At 43.4% G+C, this 22,216-nt stretch overlaps 1 protein-coding gene across 4 annotated transcripts in view; it reads left to right on the top strand.

The window, feature by feature from the left end:
- chd6 (chromodomain helicase DNA binding protein 6) overlaps window positions 1-22,216 on the top strand; it is a 52,545-nt gene that overhangs the window by 22,773 nt on the left and 7,556 nt on the right. For 2 of the 4 annotated variants that reach the window (XM_058054336.2, XM_058054332.2), the window contains exons 7-38: window positions 805-870; window positions 944-1,005; window positions 2,064-2,181; window positions 3,744-3,830; window positions 3,904-4,041; window positions 4,207-4,328; window positions 4,503-4,746; window positions 4,864-5,040; window positions 5,771-5,914; window positions 5,981-6,079; window positions 6,223-6,379; window positions 6,533-6,743; window positions 6,819-7,014; window positions 7,116-7,280; window positions 7,355-7,534; window positions 7,625-7,735; window positions 8,767-8,969; window positions 9,196-9,276; window positions 10,137-10,255; window positions 10,791-10,950; window positions 12,440-12,529; window positions 12,619-12,722; window positions 12,796-12,925; window positions 13,013-13,097; window positions 13,202-13,259; window positions 13,403-13,766; window positions 15,966-16,174; window positions 18,033-18,130; window positions 18,206-18,958; window positions 19,026-19,274; window positions 19,346-19,598; window positions 21,141-22,172. In XM_058054336.2, coding sequence (XP_057910319.2) covers window positions 805-870; window positions 944-1,005; window positions 2,064-2,181; window positions 3,744-3,830; window positions 3,904-4,041; window positions 4,207-4,328; window positions 4,503-4,746; window positions 4,864-5,040; window positions 5,771-5,914; window positions 5,981-6,079; window positions 6,223-6,379; window positions 6,533-6,743; window positions 6,819-7,014; window positions 7,116-7,280; window positions 7,355-7,534; window positions 7,625-7,735; window positions 8,767-8,969; window positions 9,196-9,276; window positions 10,137-10,255; window positions 10,791-10,950; window positions 12,440-12,529; window positions 12,619-12,722; window positions 12,796-12,925; window positions 13,013-13,097; window positions 13,202-13,259; window positions 13,403-13,766; window positions 15,966-16,174; window positions 18,033-18,130; window positions 18,206-18,958; window positions 19,026-19,274; window positions 19,346-19,598; window positions 21,141-22,172 — 6,265 coding nt within the window. Of the gene's footprint in view, window positions 1-804; window positions 871-943; window positions 1,006-1,114; window positions 1,169-2,063; window positions 2,182-3,743; window positions 3,831-3,903; window positions 4,042-4,206; window positions 4,329-4,502; window positions 4,747-4,863; window positions 5,041-5,770; window positions 5,915-5,980; window positions 6,080-6,222; window positions 6,380-6,532; window positions 6,744-6,818; window positions 7,015-7,115; window positions 7,281-7,354; window positions 7,535-7,624; window positions 7,736-8,766; window positions 8,970-9,195; window positions 9,277-10,136; window positions 10,256-10,790; window positions 10,951-12,439; window positions 12,530-12,618; window positions 12,723-12,795; window positions 12,926-13,012; window positions 13,098-13,201; window positions 13,260-13,402; window positions 13,767-15,965; window positions 16,175-18,032; window positions 18,131-18,205; window positions 18,959-19,025; window positions 19,275-19,345; window positions 19,599-21,140; window positions 22,173-22,216 lie in introns of those variants that run through there. The other 2 variants (XM_058054335.2, XM_078798621.1) reach the window with 2 other exon arrangements.

The following is a 22,216-nucleotide window of genomic DNA, read 5'->3' as shown; positions in this document are numbered from 1 at the left end:
CAGATTCTGGAAGATCTAGAAAGTTTTCTTCGTGGGTTATTGTGTGTAGCCGCTCTATAGAAGTCCACAACTTAATACAAAGGGTCGAAAAATGAGCATAATAGGTCCCATTTAGTATTTCAACTCTATGCTATGAAAATGACATTATTATAATTTTTTATCAAGTTTATGGTGTAATATTTAGCCTTTTATTCTCTTAAAATGTCAGCTGTTTTTTTTCCATTTCTGCTTTTTGTTTTTTTTACAACTATTTCAACAGTCTTCATGACATTATAACTTTTCCTCGCAACAGTTATAAATTTTTTGGTTTGTTCCTCATATTGGAACTTTTAGAAAAATAATTTTTCAACGTTATTCTTGGAAAATTGCAAACTTTTTTTGTCTTAATGTTGTTAGTTATTCTTACTTTATTCTTGCAAAATTACTGCTGATTTGTTCATTTTTATTGATTCATTAATTTATTTCATTTTCTTGTTAAAAGAAAGTGTGGCGGGCCACAAATGGCCGCACTTAAGACGCCTGTAATTTATCAATTTCATCCATCATTTAGAGTTATTTCACAATGGTGTCTACTTTATAAAATGTCAAGTCATTTGGGTGTTTGTCATGTTTTAATTGGATTTACAGTATTTTTTTATGGGAAAAATTCATTCGGTTTTCATACAATTCCGTTTTCGATGAATCGTTTGGAATGGATTAATACCGAAAATCCAGGTACCACTGTATAGACTCATACTCGGTATAAGCAGAAAAGAGTGCCAGAAGGAATGAGATGAAATCTTCACTGATCCGTCTTCTTAACAGGAGCCGCCTGAGGACGAGGCTAACATTATTGAGAAAATTCTTTCTGTACGAGCCGTGAAGAAGGAGGTAAAAGGTCTCAGATGTGCACAATGACCGTTGTTGTGTTGTCTTCTTAATGTGTGATTTCATGTCTCTGCAGACGTTGCCGTCAGAGGACCAAGCAGAGGAGACGGAGGAGTTTTATGTCAAGTACAGAAACTTGTGAGTCAGTCAACCCTGCTGCTGTTATGTTCTACTGTATATGAAGTCTTTGTTGTTAGCTTTGTCAAAGGTTGAAAGCACGTTGTGTTTGTTGGTCCATGCTCTCCAGAGAAGATGTTTGGATGCTAAACCAGAATGTCATTTGATGACTTTGCCCGATCTGGTAAATGAGGAGCTTTTTCAGCATTTATCTCTCCCTCAGCTGTAGTTTTCCCTCGTCTTCATCTTGTTAAGCTTTTCACCCTTGATGGGAACCTCTCAGGACCCCATGTAGTTACGCAGCCATTAGCACTCATTGTAAACATGTGTTCCCTAAGTCGGGGGTGTCCAAACATTTTTCCAGCAAGGGCCACTTGTGAAAAAGTAAAAAATATATACGCATTTTAGCTTTGTACTAAAGGTGAAATACTACTGAAAGGACCATAACACTAGGGGCTATAATTTCGTAGACCAGGCGCAGGCGTGGCACACCTGCCTAGGCCAAGTCCAGCGCAGCTCGGCACACCCACGCCTCATTTCCCTCCACCAGTGCAAAGAGGGAGGAGAGAAGGGGTGACAGGGTTTAACATAGCCAAATGTAATCTTGTAATTTTGTGATCTACCTGCATTAGTTATTATTATTATTATTATTATTATATTATTATTATCACCACCAAATAGGAGAACCTTTGATGGTATATTCTTTGTATCTCCTCCTTATTCTCCTTGAGGAAGCAAAACTAACAGTAAATGAAAAGATCCTGCAGCCAGATTTTAACAATCAATGCTTTAGTTGTTGTTGATTATTAGTTGTCTAATGGGTCACTTTCTTTGTTTCCATAAAGTCAGTGATGCATATTATATGTTCTTAGTTTATTTTTAGAATGTGCCGCTGGCCAGTAAAAAAAACATACCAAATGGCTCCCAGGCTGCACTTTGGACACCCCTACCCTATGTAGATGATGTCCATGCAGTTAAATCAGACCGACACATTTCGGCATTTACATGTTAACATTGACTCCTTTGGTCTGTGAGGTGGTCCTCTGCTCATCCTTTACATGTTTTTTTTTCTTCTGTAGCTCCTACATGCACTGCAAATGGGCCACGCTGGGGGAGCTGGAGAAAGATCCACGAATCCACCAGAAGATAAAACGTTTCAGGACCAAACGGGCGCAGATGAAGCACCTGTTCACTGAGGTCAGTTAATAATAATAATAATAATAATAATACTATACTATTGTTATTGTACTATTATACAATAACAAGTTGCTGCAGAACAATAAACACATTTTGAAACCAGTACCCAAGTTTGTGTATTATCAGGAAGTCATGTCATGCTAGTAATACCAGGGCTCGACAATAACGATGTACCGATGGCCCGGGGCAACAAAATTGGGGCAAGTAAATCCAATCAGTGATATTCCCGTCGGGCAAGTGCACTTTGGCATGCCATACTGCCAAGATTTTTTTTAAAAGCGGTTCTTGTTGGGTGTTGGTAAAACACAGACAGCGTAATTCCGGTGGTAATTTGCAAACCAATCATTGCAAATCTTGAAATGGACCAATCAGAATCGCGGTCTGTAGTCCACAGTCCGCGTTTTACCCACACCCGTTCTTGTTCGCGATCAACCGTTTGACTAGGAAAACATATATCATGGCGTCCCTGCCAACATGGTCTAATTCTTCAACAACTTCTGAATGAAAACAGCAAAAAGTGATTAACCAGTGCCTCCTAAACAAGTATTTTATTAGTCGCAGCAAATCAAATAGTGGCACAGGTGAGTGAATCGCATTGCTGTGACAATTTGAAGTGGTCACAATGAAACCCCACAGATTAGATCCAATACCAAGTGCTGATTTTGCACAAGCTACAAAATCTAGCGCTTCCATTTCTCTGTGTATTTTTCTCACCTTTGCTTCACAAATTATTGTTTGACCATTGAGCATTTTTTTCTGGATTAAACACACTTTACTAGTACACAAATGTGTCTATTCAATCATGTTTCATTGTGGTGCACAACTTATAAATATCACTGCTTACTACGATGTGTAAAGTAGTATGGCATGCCATGTTAACATACATCTCCACAATGAAAACAACCACAAGAAATGATAATCATTCATTAATTTTCGACCTCTTTTCCTCACGAGGGTCGCGGGGGTGCTGGAGCCTATCCCAGCTGTCTTCGGGCGAGAGGAGGGGTACACCCTGGACTTGTGGCCAGCCAATCACAGGGCACATATAGACAAACAACCATTCACACTCACATTAATACCTATGGACAATTTGGAGCCTAGCATGTTTTTGGAATGTGGGAGGAAACCGGAGTACCCGGAGAATACCCACGCATGCACGGGGAGAATATGCAGACTCCACACAGAGATGGTCGAAGGTGGAATTGAACCCTGGTCTCCTAGCTGTGAGGTCTGCACGCTAACCACTAGACTGCCGTGCCGCCCGAAATGATAAGCATTTAATCTTTATTTGAGATTCTCATGTGATGCCACAAAAATTAGATGACATCATTATGGCGGTCTTTTCATTTTACATGGGGCAAGTTCGGGCAAGTAGTTCTCACTTTAAGAATTCCCCACGGGCAAGTAATTTTTGTTTTTATTGTAGAGCCCTGAATACACTTACCGAGGTGTGTTCTATGTGTTTTGGACTTCAGAGATCCCACTCTACTTCCTTATTGTCCACATATTGTTGCTTTCAAGTGGTACCTGTAACTCATCAGTAACTATTTATCCTCCTCCAGCCTGATGAGGATTTGTTTAATCCGGACTACATCGAGGTGGACAGGGTGCTGGAGGTGGCCGTCACCACAGACACAGAGACGGCAGAGGTTGGTGATACACACTGCGTGTGTGCATAGCGCGCACACACAACCCACTGTGTTTATATGTGTGTGGCGGTAGGAGGTGACCCACTACTTGGTGAAGTGGTGCAGCCTTTCGTACGAAGAGGCCACCTGGGAGCTGCAGGAGGACTTGGACCCTGAGAAAATCAAAGAGTTTGAGGAGATCCAGAAAGTACCTGCAGACCTCCGACACGTGGTGAGAAGAAACACAGAGATCTGCCGTGTACAACCAGAATTATAAGCTTCTTTTGCACTAATAAGATCATTGGAATGCAAAAAGAATCCAAATTAACGACGAATTTCAATCTTTCAGACACTTTCTCGTAAAAGTGTAAGTGTAAACTGTGTGTGTGCATCTCAGGAGCGTCCTCCCCCTGAGAAGTGGCAGAAGTTGGAGCGCTCCAGAGATTACCGCAATGGGAACCAGCTGAGAGAGTATCAGTTGGAGGGGATGAACTGGTTGCTGTTCAACTGGTACAACAGGTGAGGAAGCTATTGCAGCAGTCAGCCGTACCTCAGGTATGGAAAGATGCCACAAGTTGTTCCTGCCCCCAAAACAGAGTTGCTCCGTGATTTTAGACCGGTGGCCCTTTTGTTGTGAATGAGTTAATAGTCACCATCCATCACCTGAGACAGTTTCTTCCTTTGTGCTATCAGGAAAAACTGCATCTTGGCGGATGAAATGGGCCTCGGGAAGACCATCCAGTCCATCACCTTCCTGTACGAGATCTTCAGCATGGGGATCCGCGGCCCCTTTCTCATCATCGCCCCCCTGTCCACTATCACCAACTGGGAGCGCGAGTTCCGCACATGGACACACATGAACGTCATCGTGTACCACGGCTCACAGATCAGCCGACAAATGATCCTCCAGTATGAGATGTTTTACAGAGACGCTCAGGTGAGGATTGCTTGTCCTTGTGGGGACGTGTGGGGGGAAGTACAAGGTTGTCAGGTGCACGTACCGTATTACGTGTTGACATGTTTGACTTGTCATGATGAAAGCATGTGTCGGCAGGGTAATACCGTGCCGAGCGTGCTCAAGTTTCACGGCCTGATCACCACCTTCGAGATGGTCATGGCCGACTGTCCCGAACTAAAAAAGCTGCAGTGGCGCTGTGTGGTGATCGACGAGGCCCACCGACTGAAGAACAGGAACTGCAAGCTGCTGGAAGGACTCAAACTCATGAACCTGGTCAGTCATCTTTCAAATTTTCCATTGAATTGCTCCTTTGGCGTTAAAAGCTGCCACTCATTTAGGAGGGAAATGAAATGTTCAAACACATGAATTCATCTGTTGTGTACTCTACAAACGATCTACATTAGAGATGGGAAATTCGATTCCTTTTCCTGACTCCAGTTCTAATCAGAACAGGTATCACAGCATCTGTGAGTCAGTGAAATTTGAGTCCTCATGAGTCGATGCGTCTTACATGTTTGTTGAGTACCCGTAAGTCAGTGAAACTAGAGTCTTTGTCAACTCGACTTACTCTCAACCCATGAGTCGGGCAAACTCGACTTACTCTCAACCCATGAGTCGGTCAAACTCGACTTACTCTCAACCCATGAGTCGGTCAAACTCGACTTACTCTCAACCCATGAGTCGGTCAAACTCGACTTACTCTCAACCCATGAGTCGGTCAAACTCGACTTACTCTCAGCCCATGAGTCGGTCAAACTCGACTTACTCTCAGCCCATGAGTCGGTCAAACTCGACTTACTCTCAACCCATGAGTCGGTCAAACTCGACTTACTCTCAACCCATGAGTCGGTGAAACTCGAGTTACTCTCAACCCATGAGTTGGTGAAACTCGAGTCTTTGTCAAGCAGTGTGCCAGCGAAACGCACGTCTTGTGACTTCTGAAACACTTGTTCACAACACGCACATCTCTGATCAACAATGCTTTTGTTCTTGTTCGTGGCAGGAGCACAAGGTTCTTCTCACAGGAACGCCTCTGCAGAACTCAGTGGAGGAGTTGTTCAGTTTGTTGAACTTCCTGGAACCCCTGCAGTTCCCATCAGAGAGCACTTTTCTGGAGGAGTTCGGAGACCTGAAAACAGACGAACAGGTGGGTTGAACTGTGCTTTTTAGGATGATGTGCATGAAGCACCCACCTGACATTTGACCTCAACAGGTGAAGAAGCTTCAGGCCATCTTAAAGCCCATGATGTTGAGGAGACTGAAGGATGATGTGGAAAAGAATCTTGCACCTAAAGAAGAGACAATCATAGAGGTACAGCACCAATTCGTCTTTTTGATTGGTTACTTAATTAGCAACCTTTTTCTGGATGAAGATGCATTTTCAGTCTCAGTGTACCCTTATCATCAACAACTGGACATGTTACGGGAGCATTCTCTTTTTTTGTGTTCCTGCAGGTGGAGCTGACCAACATTCAGAAGAAATACTATCGAGCCATTTTAGAGAAGAACTTCTCCTTCCTGTCCAAAGGAGCAAACCAGCACAACATGCCAAACCTCATTAACACTATGATGGAGCTCCGCAAGTGCTGTAATCACCCGTACCTGATAACTGGTGAGAGTGCCCATAGAGGACAATGTAGCCCTAATAGCTTCATATTGGAACTAGTTCAACAAGGCTTTTGCTGGGCCTTTGATTATCATTTTTTCTCAAACCTCACTTTGGTCCACATTGACGAACCTCTCCCTTACCTTGCTCTTCTACCAGGAGCGGAGGAGAAGATTCTGGAAAGCTTCAGGAAGAGCCACAGTCCAGATGCGCCTGACGTGCAGCTGCAGGCAATGACCCAGGCAGCTGGCAAACTGGTGCTGATTGACAAGCTGCTACCCAAACTGCTGAGCGGGGGCCACAAGGTCTTGGTCTTCTCCCAGATGGTGCGCTGCCTGGACATCCTGGAGGACTACCTCATCCAGAGGCGGTGAGAAGAGAAGAAAAGGTCTCAGGTCTGTTCTGAGCTTAAAATAAAGTCATTCCCCATGAATGTGATTCATAGATACACATATGAACGCATTGACGGCCGCGTGCGAGGGAACCTGCGGCAGGCCGCCATCGACCGGTTCTGCAAGCCGGATTCAGACCGCTTTGTTTTCCTGCTGTGCACCAGAGCAGGAGGGCTGGGAATCAACCTGACAGCGGCAGACACGTGCATCATCTTTGATTCGGACTGGAACCCCCAGAATGACCTGCAGGTGGGCACCAGCCACACTTGGTTCCATTGTTCCCCCGCTCTTGGATGTGCTGTATGCCGCAAATGAGATCATTCATGATGCTTACGATCACGCTCCGTCAGGCCCAGGCGCGCTGCCACCGCATCGGCCAGAGCAAAGCGGTGAAGGTCTACAGACTCATCACGAGGAACTCCTATGAGAGGGAGATGTTTGACAAGGCCAGTCTGAAGCTGGGACTGGACAAAGCCGTCCTCCAGGACATCAACCGCAAAGGAAACCTCAATGGGGTGAGACTTGCAGTGGAGTTGAAATCGTAGCCTGGATGTCTCCTGCTCATGGGAATGTGATGACGGTTGTGCAGGTACAACAGCTCTCCAAGCTGGAGGTGGAAGATTTGTTGAAAAAGGGGGCGTATGGAGCACTGATGGACGAAGAAGACGAGGGCTCCAAGTTCTGTGAGGAGGACATCGACCAAATCCTTCAGAGACGGACCCAGACCATCACCATCCAGTCTGAGGGGAAAGGATCCACATTCGCAAAGGTCCGAAGGCCGGCAAGACAAGTTTTAAACATCTGGTCATTATGTTATGAACATAGAGGAACAATATAAGCACATCTTTCTTCTCCTCAGGCCAGCTTCATCTCCTCCGGCAACAGGACTGACATTTCTCTGGACGACCCCAACTTCTGGCAGAAATGGGCCAAGATTGCAGAAGTAGAAATTGACTCAAGATCAGAGAAGGTAAAGTGGAAAAGAGAACATTGTGACATGGGAGGGGAGCGTTCATGCTAGAGCAGGGGTCTCAAACTCACGGCCCGCTAGTTTGAGGCCCCCGCCTTGATATGAAAGTTTAATTTGTTTAATTTGTTTTTTGATTTGCTTATTTATTTTTCCATCTTATTTTGTGTTGAAACATTAAAATTAACATTAAACATTTATTTGATAATTTAATAATAACTAAAAATTTATTTGTTCATTTGTTTCATTTGTTTTTTGAGTTGCTTATTTTTCCATCTTATTTTGTGTTGAAAAATAAAAATTAACATTAAACATTTAATTAATAATTTAATAATAAATAAAAATTAATTTGTTCATTTGCTTATTTATTTTTCCATCTTATTTTGTGTCAAAAAATAATAATTAACATTAAATTTAACACATTTATTTAATAATTTAATAACAAATAACAAATAATTTATTATAATTTATTATAATTTAATATTTTATCAGAGCTTTTGCAAAGAACCAAAGCACTGAAAAAGTGGAGGGTATAGCAGAAGCATTGAAGACTATTATATTATATATATATTTATTAATATTTAATATAATTAATATTTATTAATATTTTTCTTATATATTTTCTTCAGAACAGGATTACCAAAAAAAAGGAATTCTCCTAATGCTAAAATGTGTGCATCTATATTATTATTTTATTTTTATTATTATTATGTCTTATTTTGTCTTAATCTATCTACTATATTGGATAATGGGGTGTAAGGTGACTATAAGAGTGTTAATTCATATCCGGAAGGTTTTAAGAATGTTACAGTTTTTCTATGCTGTAACTATGAAAATATTAAATTTATAAATAAGGAATCCTACTTTCCTAGCTTAAATTCACTCATCACGGTTGGGTCAGATACCAACTGACTGAGATAAACTGTAATGGTGCTCTTTGTTAAATGAATATGTCAAATGTTTGCATAGTTTCAGGCCCAAAACCGTGGCACATTGGCACAGCAAAAGCACATTTCTTCCTCTCCACATCATAGGAGTCACTGGTGATCGACACTCCTCGCGTGAGGAAGCAGACACGCCACTACAACTCCTTTGAGGACGACGAGTTGATGGAATTCTCTGAGCTGGACAGCGACTCGGAGGAGAAACCTTGTCGGACTCGTCGCTTGGGAGAGCGCAGCCGTCGCTATCTTCGTGCTGAGTGTTTCCGAGTGGAAAAGAACCTGCTCATCTTTGGGTAAGATGAAAAAACTGAAAAACAAGTCTGTTAGCTTGTTGAAGCAGGAAAACACCAAACACGGTATGAAGGTAAATTTGATCATTGATCAAACTCTCTCATTGCACTTTTCAGTAAACACCAATGTGAATGTAAATGAAGATGCAAATGGAAATATAGGGTTTACACATTGCCATTTGAAGGCAAGAAAATCAACTTGTTCATATTTTCTTTTTTTCCTGTCAAGTTGGGGCAGGTGGAAGGACATCCTCAACCATGGGCGCTTTAAGTGGCACCTGGCAGAACGAGACATGGAGGCCATTTGCAGGTCAGTATCATCCCTGCATCACATGGAAAGAATGAGACATCCAAGCATGTATTTATGGAGACGGGAGGCAAACACTTGTCCTAAGTGAGATCTCACAGCGAGGAGACCAGGGTTCAATTCCACCTTCGGCCATCTCTGTGTGGAGTTGGCATGTTCTCCCTGTGCATGCGTGGGTTTTCTCCGGGTACTCCGGTTTCCTCCCACATTCCAAAAACATGCTATTGTAATTAGCGACTCCAAATTGTCCATAGGTATGAATGTGAGTGTGAATGGTTGTTTGTCTATATGTGCCCTGTGATTGACTGGCGACCGCCTCTCGCCCAAAGACAGCTGGGATAGGCTCCAGCACCGTCCCGCGACCCTCGTGAGGAAAAGCGGTAGAAAATGAATGAATGTTATTCATTAGTCATCTTAGTAGCGTAGTGTTGAAATATTAGAGAAAAAATGTTTCTTTAAGGTAATAATATTATGAGAAACAAAAACATAATTTATTTTTGGAAATTATTTCAGAAATAAAGTCATAATCTTACAGGAAGAAAATTTTCCAGAGATTATTTAAGAAGAAATTTGAAATATACAGTTGCCATATTTCACTCCAATGACTCAGGAAGCTAAATAGCTAGTCAATGGGTGGTGTGGTTGCTCCCTCTCAGGAACACACTGCCCCCCTAGTGTTTTGGCAGATAATTGCAAGTCACGGATACTGGTGCATAATTCATTAAACATTTCACAAACTTTCATAATAGAAAGCAACGGTGACTACAAATTAGTCCACCAAGTTAAAGATTGAATGAATGCGATCGCTCCTCCACATGATGATAAACTGCATGACAATAATGTGTGTGTGTTGTTGTTTGTAGGGCCTTGCTGGTCTACTGTCTGAAACACTACAAAGGCGACGACAAGATCAAGAGTTTCATCTGGGATCTGATCTCACCCAGCAAGGACGGCCAAGACCAGGAGCTGCTCAACCACTCAGGTCAGCACGTCACCTTTCCCGCCAGCTTTGTTCCATCCTTCAGCAAACGTGGTGATATAGTTAATTGTCAAACAGCTAAAATAATGCATAAGCCTAAAAATAACCAATTAGCTAAAAATGTCATCCAATACTTCTCTACAAGAGAGGAGAAATATGATCTCAGGGAAGTACATTTGAAACACTTCTATGCTAGGACTACGTTAAAAAGCCATAGCATTTCAGTATGTGGAATCAAACTATGGAATACTATGGAGTACCGAAGTACGAGGTGCATTATTAAAAAAAAAACGTATACTGTATTATGGAAAACAGGAAGTGAACAAATGTAACAGTTCTTGATTGTAAAAGTACCAGATGGAGGGGTAGGATTTAATAAGCTTTGCTTCTTTCTACTCCTTTTGGACATGTGGAACTGTGAACTGATTATGTGATGCATTCAATTGTAATCTGATGCATGTTCAAATGAAATAAAACCATTACCATAACGTGCACCATGTTTGACCGGTCCAGCACCACTCATCCATCTGTCCCTCAGGTTTAGCAGCTCCAGTTCCTCGTGGTCGTAAGGGGAACAAAGTGAAGCATCAGCTGAACGTTCCAGAGTTGAAGAACGCCGACTGGCTTACCCACTGTAACCCCGAGGTGGTGCTGCAGGACGACAGCTACAAGAAACATCTGAAGCAACACTGCAACAAGTCAGCTCTGTGCTATTTATACTGTGTGTGGCGCATGTGATTTGAAGAAATTATGCTTGTTTGAAAATGTACAAACATGACCATAACAATTCGGGGAGGATTTGCAGTAGAAGATGCAATTTTTGGTGCACCTTGCCACTTCACTTTCTGCTTTTAGACTTTTTAGAAGGTGGACATCCACTGAACGCACCATGTGTGTAACATGACAACATTTTGACATCAAAAATGAATGTTTTCACAGGCATGACATGTTATATACTCACATACTGTATTTCATGGAAGCAACCTGCTCGTCATCACACTCCTTCTCCTGCAGGACAGTAAGTCACTTATGGAACTCAACATGTTCCTTATGCAGGACCTCCAAAACAATAGTAGTCCAAGGTAATAGTTATCCACCGTAATTGTCTAAGTCAGGGGTCTCAAACTCAATTTACCTGGGGGCCACTGGAGCTAGGGTCTGGGCAAGGCTGGGCCGCATCAGGTTTTCAAAAAAAAAAAAACAACGCATTTATTAAAAACAGAAAAATGAATAAACTTTGCTTTGGTTTTCTACAAGAAAAGCTCTGATAAAACATTCCACTGTTCTCAGATATCTTACTTTTTATTTTTCTACACAAAATAAGATGAAAAATAAATAAACAAATCAAGAATAAAGAAAATCAATCAATCAGTAATAAATAAATATAATAATAATAATCATAATAAAACAGCAAATAATTAAAACTTAAGAAACCACATATAGTTGGTGGGTAGACAAATATTTTTTTCAGATTAAAATTAACAAAGCATTATTAGAGCCCTGTAGACATGACAAAACTCTTTTTATTTACATAAAAAAAAAACATATTGCATACTGCAGGGTCTTGAGACACAGGCTCGCAAACTAGAGAGCTAGCGACCTAAACGGTAGTCTCAAGTTATTTCCTTTAAACTTAAATAGCCAAAAACTTACCACTTCCACACGGATAGGGAGGATAACTATTAACAGTTATTTATCTTTTAACATGAACATTAATCCTAAACGTAATAATTTTTTCTGGGTACATGATACCATACAGCATCCATATCAAACTTGCGCGGGCCGCACTAACATTAAACTTTCATATCAAGGCGGGGGCCTCAAACTAGTGTCCGCGTGTTTGAGACCACTGGTCTAAGTAATCTTTCTGAGATAATAGACTGCTTGGTATTATATAAGCTGTGCACTGGATGGCAATCGACGTAATTTAGACATTTTTCAGCCGTTTCGTTCGCTACTCATACATCAATAGAGTGTTTGGACATTACTCTTTCTGTCCCGTCTATAGTCCATGGCCCAAAAATGACTGTTTGTATGGGACATCGTCTTTATATATGAATGTTTTGTTGAAATATCATAGCATATATTCACCTACATTGGATTGCATTTAGTTTCTTTAATGTAGAAAATGTATCAAAGTGGCCCCAACGTCAGCTTCCGTGTGAGTGTTTGCCTGTGTCACTACAGGGTGCTGCTGAGGGTGAGGATGTTGTACTACCTGAAGGTGGAGGTTCTGGGTGAAGCTGCCAATCAGGCTCTGGAGGGCGAGGCAGCCAGGTACGTTGTCCTGTCATTGTCTTGTCTTTGCTTCTCCTGATGTGACACACACATGATGGATGTTGATGATGTGACTTATCTCGCGCCAGTAAATTGGACGTGTCACTGCCAGACATCGACTACATCGAGATTCCAGCTTCGTGGTGGGATGCCGAGGCGGACAAGTCTCTTCTCATAGGTGTCCACAAACATGGTGAGCACTTTGACGTGACTGCTTGTTGAAAATTTGTATTTTTTTTTTTAATGCCACACGTCTGCTTGACCAGGTTATGAGCGCTACCATGCCATGCGCGCCGATCCAGACCTGTGTTTCCTGGAAAGGGTCGGGATGCCTGATGTCACTGCGTTGTGTGCAGAGCAGGGGGCAGGGGAGGCGGCTTCCGACATCACTGACAGGTATGACAATGTGCTCCACTTGCATTGTGTTGCATTGATTAAAACTGCAGCTGGTTCACAGTGTGTTCCACTGTCTTTATCTTTCAGCAGCAGTGTGGTCAAAGCAGAAGATGCCAATGAGAGCAATGGAAGTAAAGCTGATGGTGGAGATGTTCGCGATGAGAGCAGCAAGGTGAACATACAAAATCTAATCTTAGCTAACATGGGAATCACTGATGGAGGATATATTTGCTTCAATCGTTCTTCTTGTCTTCAATGTTTGTCTTCCATTTTCAGGGAGAGGAAACATCCTTCAGCACGGACGCCTCTGACAAACCTGACAGCACCGCTCCAGGTGAGAGCTTCTCCGCTGTTGTAAATGTGGTGACATGTGGCTGGTTGGTCTTCACTCCTTTTCCCTGGAACCAAACGCATAAGGTCAATCTGTTCATGATTCTAAATCGGCATGTGGTTCTAAAGAGTGTCACTGCTTCACAGACTCTCATTTGTCAGCTGACCTGTGCGCCCAGGACGCTACTTTGGTCACAACAACAGCAGGAACAGGAACAGGGACCGGCGTGGCGGCCCTCCACGTGGTCCAAGCGCGCCCCCTGTGGCCCACGGGCCCTGCGCTGACAGCCCGACTACGACGCCTCATCACCGCCTACCAGCGCTTCACGCTACGCCGCGAACCCCTGCTGAGGCCAGACTTCCTGCTTCATGACGGCATGGTTGGCATAGGGGTGGCCCCCCACGGCCACCACACCGAGGGGCCTCTGGCCTGGCAGCTGGGGGAGGAGCTGAGGCGGTGCTCTGTGGCCGCCACCGAACCAGACACTGTTTTTCTGGAGTGGCAGAGAAGGTGAGGCACTATCCCTGAAATGTTGACTATCTGCCTGTCAAAATATGACTTTAACCAAAACTCATATCACAATATATTTATGTTGAATATGGATATAATGGAGGACAGGTGGTTCCCAAAGTGGGGTACGTCAATTGCCATGGGGGTATGTGAATAAAAATTTAAAACAATTGCCGCCGCCGGCATGGCGGTCTAGTGGTCAGCGCGCAGACCTCACAGCTAGGAGACTAGGGTTCAATTCCACCCTCGGCCATCTCTGTGTGGAGTTTGCATGTTCTCCCCGTGCATGCGTGGGTTTTCTCCGGGTACTCCAGTTTCCTCCCACATTCCAAAAAACATGCTAGGTTAATTAGCGACTCCAAATTGTCTATAGGTATGAATGTGAGTGTGAATGGTTGTTTGTCTATATGTGCCCTGTGATTGGCTGGCGACCAGTCCAGTGTGTATCCCGCCTCTCGCCCAAAGACAGCTGGGATAGGCTCCAGCGACCCTCGTGAGGAAAAAGTGGTAGAAAGTGAATGAATGAACAATTGGCTCCTAACACTCAAAATTACGAGTCTGCCTGAACGCCTCAAAGTGCAACAAGACAACACAGCAAGTTGTTCCTTGCTCTGCGTGCATCATATCAATAAATAAGTAAGTCTGAATGTTAAGATTTCATTTATATTGGCATTCCAATTAATCAGCCGAAAATGAGGCTTTATTGTTGGTTTTATGTATTTCTGTATTTCAGATAGGATTAAGAAGGGGGCAGGGGTTCTTTTAGAGTTGGGGCATCATGGAAAGATTCCAGTCAGAAAATGGACACTTCATACTCAACAAGCAGGACCCAAACTAGCAAAGTGCTGCTCTAAATCACAGCAAACACACCCATAATAGGTGACATGAACAAAACAATTGTTGTTGCTCATACAACAATAAGACAGTGTTACAAAATGAATATGCAGATGGAAACCATAGACATCCTGAGTGAACAAAAAAGTGGAGCTCAAATTAAGTCTATTCAAATGAAAGGGAAGGATGCCAACATCAGAGTGGAATAGAAGATATGTAGGATGATAATTGATCTATTTATCAGTGCTCATGTCAAACTTTATCCTCATGTCATCATGCAAAACACTCATTTTTCACACGGAATTCCTGTAACATGAATGAACCAATGTATTATCTTCAATATCTCAAGTTAATTAACATAACAAAGTTTATGTTTACTTATCTTATACCAAGGCTACATAGTGTTCGAGTGGTTAGTGTGCAGGCCACACAGCTAGCAGACCCGTGTGCGATTCCCCCCTTAGGCATCTCTGTATGGAGTTTCATGTTCTCCCCGTGCATGCGTGGGTTTTCTCCGGGTACTCCGGTTTCCTCCCACATTCCAAAAACATGCTAGGTTAATTGACAACTCCAAATTGTCCATAGGTATGAATGTGAGTGTGAATGGTTGTTTGTCTATATGTGGCCTGTGATTGGCTGGGCACCAGTCCAGGGTTTATGCCGCCTCTCGCCTGAAGACAGCTGGGATCGGCTCCAGCACCCCCTCGTGAGGATAAGCGGTAGAAAATGAATGAATTTGAATTAAAAGTGTTAAGTTAATGTTTTTTTAAGTGGGTAGGAGTGACTGTAAAAAGTTTGGAACCACTGCTGTAGGATATATACCCCGATATTTTTTTCACATAGTGATTGCAGACAAAGTCAAGTATGCATGCTACGTTGTTTCATTAAAACAGTGATTAATTATTTTCTGTCATCCCACCCCTAAGGGACAGAAATGTTTGAGAAACTAGCTTTTCACTTGAAACCAGGAAAATGCAACAAAATGGCGTGCATACAAGCGTATTCAAGAGTTAAACTGCATGAAAGCTTCTCAACCTCTCCCCTGACAGTTCCTTACCCCCCCCCCCCAGGGAACTGTCTTTGAAATAAATATAGAAAAAGTAAATATAATAACAGTCTTCTTTATGACAAACCTTTCATAATGCAAAAAATGGTCAGTTCTTACCAAAAGAACACTTCATGAAATAAAAACATTAACTGTCTGCAGCAACTCAAATTTGGAACAGTATAATTTTTTTCACAAAGCAGAACATCATAGAATAGAGCAAAAAAAGTGAGTAAAAACAGCCTCATTATGTTAGAACATGTAACATTCCTTCTCAAACAATGGCTGGATTTCATCCATACGTCTGCTGTGTGTGTCAGGTGGACCCGTCGCGAGCAGATGGACTTCTACCGCACAGTGTCATCGTTTGGAGTAGTGTATGACCCTGAGAGGAAAGTCTTTGACTGGTCCCAGTTCAGAGTTCTGGCCCGACTGGAGAGGAAGACGGACGAGAGTTTGGAGAGATATTTCAACTCTTTTGTCAACATGTGCAGGACGGCATGCAAGCTGCCCCCCAGGAAAGAGGAAGGTGGGATCTGGCATGATTTCGGAACATAAGACAATGTGGTTAGTTTGAAGTGTTGCAGTAAGATTCTGCCAGATCTGGGTGCATCCAAACAAAACTCTCAAAAAAACACTTTCAAAAAAGTTAAAACATTTGTGAAAATTTTAATGATCAACCAAAAGGTTGGACACAAGAAATGATTAAGTGTCTCACAGGTATTTCCCTCCTCTGACCGTGTCTTTTCGTCCTGGCGCAGTTCTGCTGAACTGTAGTGTTTTTGCATCCTTGTTAAATTGCTGCAAGCCTCCTCCTTTTGAACTGAAGATTAATTTACAGTATTCCGTATTGTTGCGGTATAGGCACCTAACGTCGACATTCCCTGATCATGTCCAGAAATCCAATCTTTTGTGCGATGGTTAGCTTCGTTCTCCGCCTTTGGGGCGCCGAACGCTTCATCAACATTGTGGGATTTGTCTGGGAGAAAATTGCAAACATACAAAGACTGCAAGCTACCAGCAAATTGCCTATTTACAATGTAAAGGCTAAACTTGGAGCTCATTCCACACCACGGACATATTGAGTCTCTGTGGAGCACAACACAGTTTGATGAGGTCTCACTCTAATAATGATATCAATATTGGCAGAAAAAATTATAGCGATACGCCAGAATTGGCCGATAAAGTCCGGACATACTACAAAATTGCAAATTGTATTATTTGTGGATGATACCACTGCTTTTTGTTCTGGAGGGAGTACACACGAAATCATTATTAGAAAGGTCAGAGAAGAAATGGTCACACTAAAAAGATGGTTTGATGATAATAGATTGTCCTTGAACCTAAGTAAAACTAAAATCATGCTGTTTGATAACAGCAGAAAGGACACGCACCAGCAAATACAAATAGATGGTGTGGACATTGAAAGGGTGAACGAAAATACATTTCTGGGGATCACAATAGATGAAAATATGAGCTGGAAACCTCATATTACAAATATACAACATAAGGTGGCCAGAAATATTTCAGTATTGAACAAAGCAAAATTTGTTCTCAATCAGAAATCACTCCACACTCTTTATTGCTCTTACTTATTATGTAGAAATATGGGCTAATAACTATAAAAGCAATCTTCACTCGCTAAATGTACTGCAAAAAAGGTCAGTAAGGATAATTCATAATGCCGCCTACCGAGAACAAATTAACTCCTTATTTCTAAAATTTCTAAAACTTGCTGATATAGTTCATCTTCAAACAGCTAAAATAATGCATAAGGCTAAAAATAACCAATTAGCTAAAAATGTCATCCAATACTTCTCTACAAGAGAGGAGAAATATGATCTCAGGGAAGAACTACATTTGAAACACTTATATGCTAGGACTACGTTATGCTAGCCATAGCATTTCAGTATGTGGAATCAAACTATGGAATGGATTGAGTAAGGAAATCAAACAATGCACAACGATGAGCCAATTCAAGAAACAATACAAGCAGTTGATGTTTGCTAAATACAAGGATGAAGAGTCTTGAACCAGTCATGGTGTGCTATATATATCACTATATTGACACTTACTATGGTACCCATTATGTCATTGGATGGTCATATCACCTTGTACTTCGGTACGAGGTGCATTATTAAAAAAAAAACAAAAAAAAAACCCTAAACTGTATTATGGAAAGCAGAAAGTGAACAAATGTAACAGTTACTGATTGTAAAAGTACCAGATGGAGGGGTAGGATTTAATAAGCTTTGCTTCTTCCTACTCCTTTTGGACATGTGGAACTGTGAACTGATTATGGGATGCACTCAATTGTAATCTGATGCATGTTCTAATGAAATAAAACCATTACCATTACCAAAAAGTGTGACCCCCTGTGTCTTTAGGCTTGGTGGATCCATCAGTGCTGGTGGAGCCGCTGACAGAAGAGAGAGCAGCTCGGACGTTATACCGCATTGAGCTGCTTCGCAAGATTCGAGAGCAGGTGATATAACTCGCAGACCCCTGCATCTTTCCCAGAGATGGTCTTTCACTGAAGAGGCGTGTTCTCTTCCCACAGGTTCTTCGACATCCGTTACTGTCGGCCCGCCTCCAGCTGTGTCGTCCGTCCCTCTACCTTCCGGTTTGGTGGGAATCCGGCAAACACGATCGGGATCTCCTCATCGGAGCGGCGCGCCACGGCTTGAGCCGCACGGACTTCTACATCCTCAACGACCCCCAGTTGAGCTTCCTGGAGGCGCACAGGAACTACGTGAGGGGCCACCCCTCCCATCTGCTCCCTCAAAGTCATCACCACCATTCCGCCATCTCGTCCTCTCAGCAGTTACCCCCCCCTCACTGCTGCCTTTATGACTCCGCAGTTGGTCGCCACTCCCCCCAGCCTCCTGAATATCCCCACCAGCATCACCCTGTGCCTCCATCAGCTCCCTCCTCATCCTCCTCTTCTTCTCACCTCCACCCTCCTCCTCCGCCACTGGACACCCACGAGGCAGCTTCGCCGGGCCTGGGAATAGTTTCAGGTTCTCGTGGAGATTTCCTTGACTGTCCTCCTTTGGATGAGAGCTTGGATCTGGGATCGCTGCAGCACGATGCTATGGCTGCGGACGCTTTGCACGGAGGGAAAGCTTCCAAAGACGCCCTCAACGGTTTCCCATTCAATTCGGCTACAGGAGGTCAAAGCATGCTTAACTCCTACGGCGTGGGAGGGGCAGACCTCCACTCCAAACTGAGGAGCGATGTGCTGGTTGGCGAGCAGGGCTCATCTGAGGAAACGGGGCTGTTGGCACCGTCAGTGGAGCTAGATCAGTTGCAGGTACTGATACATGTGTTTGTCACTATCTGTCAATGGCTTGCTATTAAACGTCACCAAATGGATTCAGGCTCCCTGGGATGGGACAGATCACTCCAGCCCGGCTCACCATATGTTCAACGAATCTGACCCCATCCTGGGTCCCTCCTCCCTGGAGACGGGATTCCTGGAGGAGGAGGACGAGGAGGCTCCGAGGGCAGATGAGGGAAGAGACAACGGTGGGACGCTTGAGGAGTGTCTGGGCCTCCCCCCCTCGTCGTCACCCTCCCATCCCTCGGCTGCAGACTCTGTGGAGTCATCCAGCTATATGCTGTTCAAGGTTTGTCTGCCAATGAGGGTCAACGTGCGCTACTTCAAACCTGAGCTTGTCTTCTTTTCACACTCTCTTAGGACATCGGCGTGAGTGAAGAACCTGGAGCGGATCAGAACGATCTGGCGACCAGCCCTCTCCCGGCCTACATCCCCCCTCCTCCGCTCTCTCCACCCGACATCAGCGGGCACGAGCCTCGGGGTGACACATCCGTGGAGGAAGGGAGCGGTGAAGAGAGAGGTGTCGCCTTCAAGTTTGACACCAAAGACGAAGCCGATGTTTCGAAAAAAGAACAAATTCTAGAAGAGGAGGCAGCGTGTGAGCCAGCTCAAGGTATCATCGTTTACGATTGACCACAAATTTACTGCTGTTTGGATTTTGGAGAGCATGAAAACACAAATATTTATTTCACAGAAATACTTTGGTTTATTGTATATATGTTGCCTTGTTACGTATTAATTTGGTCATACTTAACAAAGTTACATTGAAATACAGTGGACCCCTGCACATTTGCTATTCACAGCCCCACAAAACCTCATTTAAAATAGGCAATATTCAACCACGACAATGATTAAACAGCAATAGTTTATTAATTATTATTATTATGGCCGCAGCTATCAAATAACGTATTTTAGCAATTGAGCCTTCTACTGAAACTTTTTTTGATTAATCAAGTAATCGTGAAAACATATTTTTGCTTGGTTATAAAGCAATAATGAATTCACAAGAACAAATAAATAATTTGCGGCACGGCAGACGAGTGGTTAGCGCGCAGGCCTCACAGCTAGGAGACCAGGGTTCAATTCCACCCTCGGCCATCTCTGTGTGGAGTTTGCATGTTCTCCCCGTGCATGCGTGGGTTTTCTCCGGGTACTCCGGTTTCCTCCCACATTCCAAAAACATGCTAGGTTAATTGGCGACTCCAAATTGTCCATAGGTATGAATGTGAGTGTGAATGGTTGTTTGTCTATATCTGTGATTGGCTGGCGACCAGTCCAGGGTGTACCCCGCCTCTCGCAAAGACAGCTGGGATAGGCTCCAGCACCCCCGGTGACCCTTGTGAGGAAAAAGCGGTAGAAAATGAATGAATGAATGAAAATAAATAATTCACTAAATAATGAATGACCAATTGCTTAAATTCTTTAGATAATCATGTGTTTTATTTCTTTTTCACAGCACTATATGTCTTGTTTTCTCTTATGTCAACTGTATTGGGTAATAGGAGTGTAAAAGTGACAATGGGGTGTTATTTCATGTCTAGAGAGCTATTAATAATACAAACAAACACAAACATACCGTATTCAGAAGGTGGCAAAAACTACTACAATATTTGATTCATAAATAAGGTTGATCGTACTGCGATAAATGAAGGATTACTGTACTGCTCATTTGTTGGCTCCCTGTGTTGAAATATGTAATAGTAAAGTTGGTCATTTTTGGATAGATTATTCAGTAACAAAGAATTCACTGAAACATTATGGCGTAATATAGAAGTGAAGGATATATGATAAACAATACTTTGACCACAACAAATTCAATAAGGAGGAATAATAAGTACAACTGGTTGTGCGTGGGTTTTCTCCGGGTACTCCGGTTTCCTCCCACATTCCAAAAACATGCTAGGTTAATTCACGACTCCAAATTGTCCATAGGTATGAATGTGAGTGAGAATGGTTGTTTGTCTAAATGTGCTCTGTGATTGGCTGGCCAACAGTCCAGAGTGTCTTGCCCATAGACAGCTGGGATAGGCTCCTGCACCCCCGCGACCCTTGTGAGGATAAGCGGTAGAAAATGAATGAATAAGTACAACAAAGTTGTTGCCAATATGTTAAAAATGTGTCACATTGCTTGCTTGTGCCATTTATGTTTTCTTAGGTGTGGACCAAAGTTTGGGATCTATGCGTTTGCCTACTGAGCTGCCAGAGATGGACGTGGCAGAACCAGAACCTGCTTTGAGAGAACAGGAGGAGGGGATCCAGGTCCCAAACCAACTGTGCCAAAACCTCCAGCAGAACTTTGAACAGGGCGGGGCTAAGGAGGACGACGTGCTGCCTTATCTTGGCAAGCTGGAGCAGGATAGTCGTCTCATGTGTCCTATGGAGGAGGTGGACACCTTGATGTTGTATCAGACCACTGAAGAGGAAACCATGGCAAACTCTATTGACCCCGAAGCCCTGATGGCGGATGATCCTGGAGAGTTTCTGCAAGATGAAGGAATGTCAGACGGCTCCAGAGAACATGGTCCAGTGGAGGAAAGAGATCCTGCAGATGAAGTGGACAAGATCCCACAGTGTCACGTGGATCGGTATTCACTCATGGATGGTACTGTGGTCAAGTCGCATGAGATGGATTCTGGAGTCAAGTTGGAAGAGGGCCAGAATGGTAACGATGAAGATCAGAACCTACTTGAGGACCAAAGTGACAATGATGCAGGTCTGCCTGCTACGAGCACATCTTCGGCTCTGTCAGATGCCAGCAATGAGGAGAAAGACCAGCAGCTCCCAATCAAGGTGGAGGAAACCAAGACGGAAGATGATATCTTCCCTCAGATGAGTTCTGGCGAGTCCGGAGATGTGGTGACTAAAGCTGAGAGCCTGGACCCTCCTCTCAAAGCAGAAACACTGGAGTCCTTTCCCATCAAGACCGAGAACTCCCACATGAAGCAAGAAGCTCTCCTGCTGATGACCGACACCAAGATGGACATCTCCCAGGTTAAAAACAAGGACAAGTCAGGGGGGTTGGAGTTCAGCGTTCCTCCCACCGGCAAAGCTGACACCGAGCAGGAGTTTTTGGAGGCGGACAGCACGGTGCAGACTCCAAAGCTGGAGCAGATGGACGGACTGGTGGAAGCATCTGAGACGCTGGAGGTAAAAAGCCAAGTGAAGGAGGAGAGGTCCACCTCCCCAGGTAGGAAAGGAGATGAAAGACATGCTAAGTTAGTCATCATCGCT

This window comes from Doryrhamphus excisus, linkage group LG18, assembly GCF_037039965.1.
Source record: "Doryrhamphus excisus strain RoL-2023G ecotype Guam linkage group LG18, RoL_Dexc_Guam_v1.1, whole genome shotgun sequence".
In the NCBI taxonomy this organism is placed as follows: domain Eukaryota; kingdom Metazoa; phylum Chordata; class Actinopteri; order Syngnathiformes; family Syngnathidae; genus Doryrhamphus; species Doryrhamphus excisus.
This window is presented reverse-complemented; position numbering and strand designations above follow the sequence as displayed.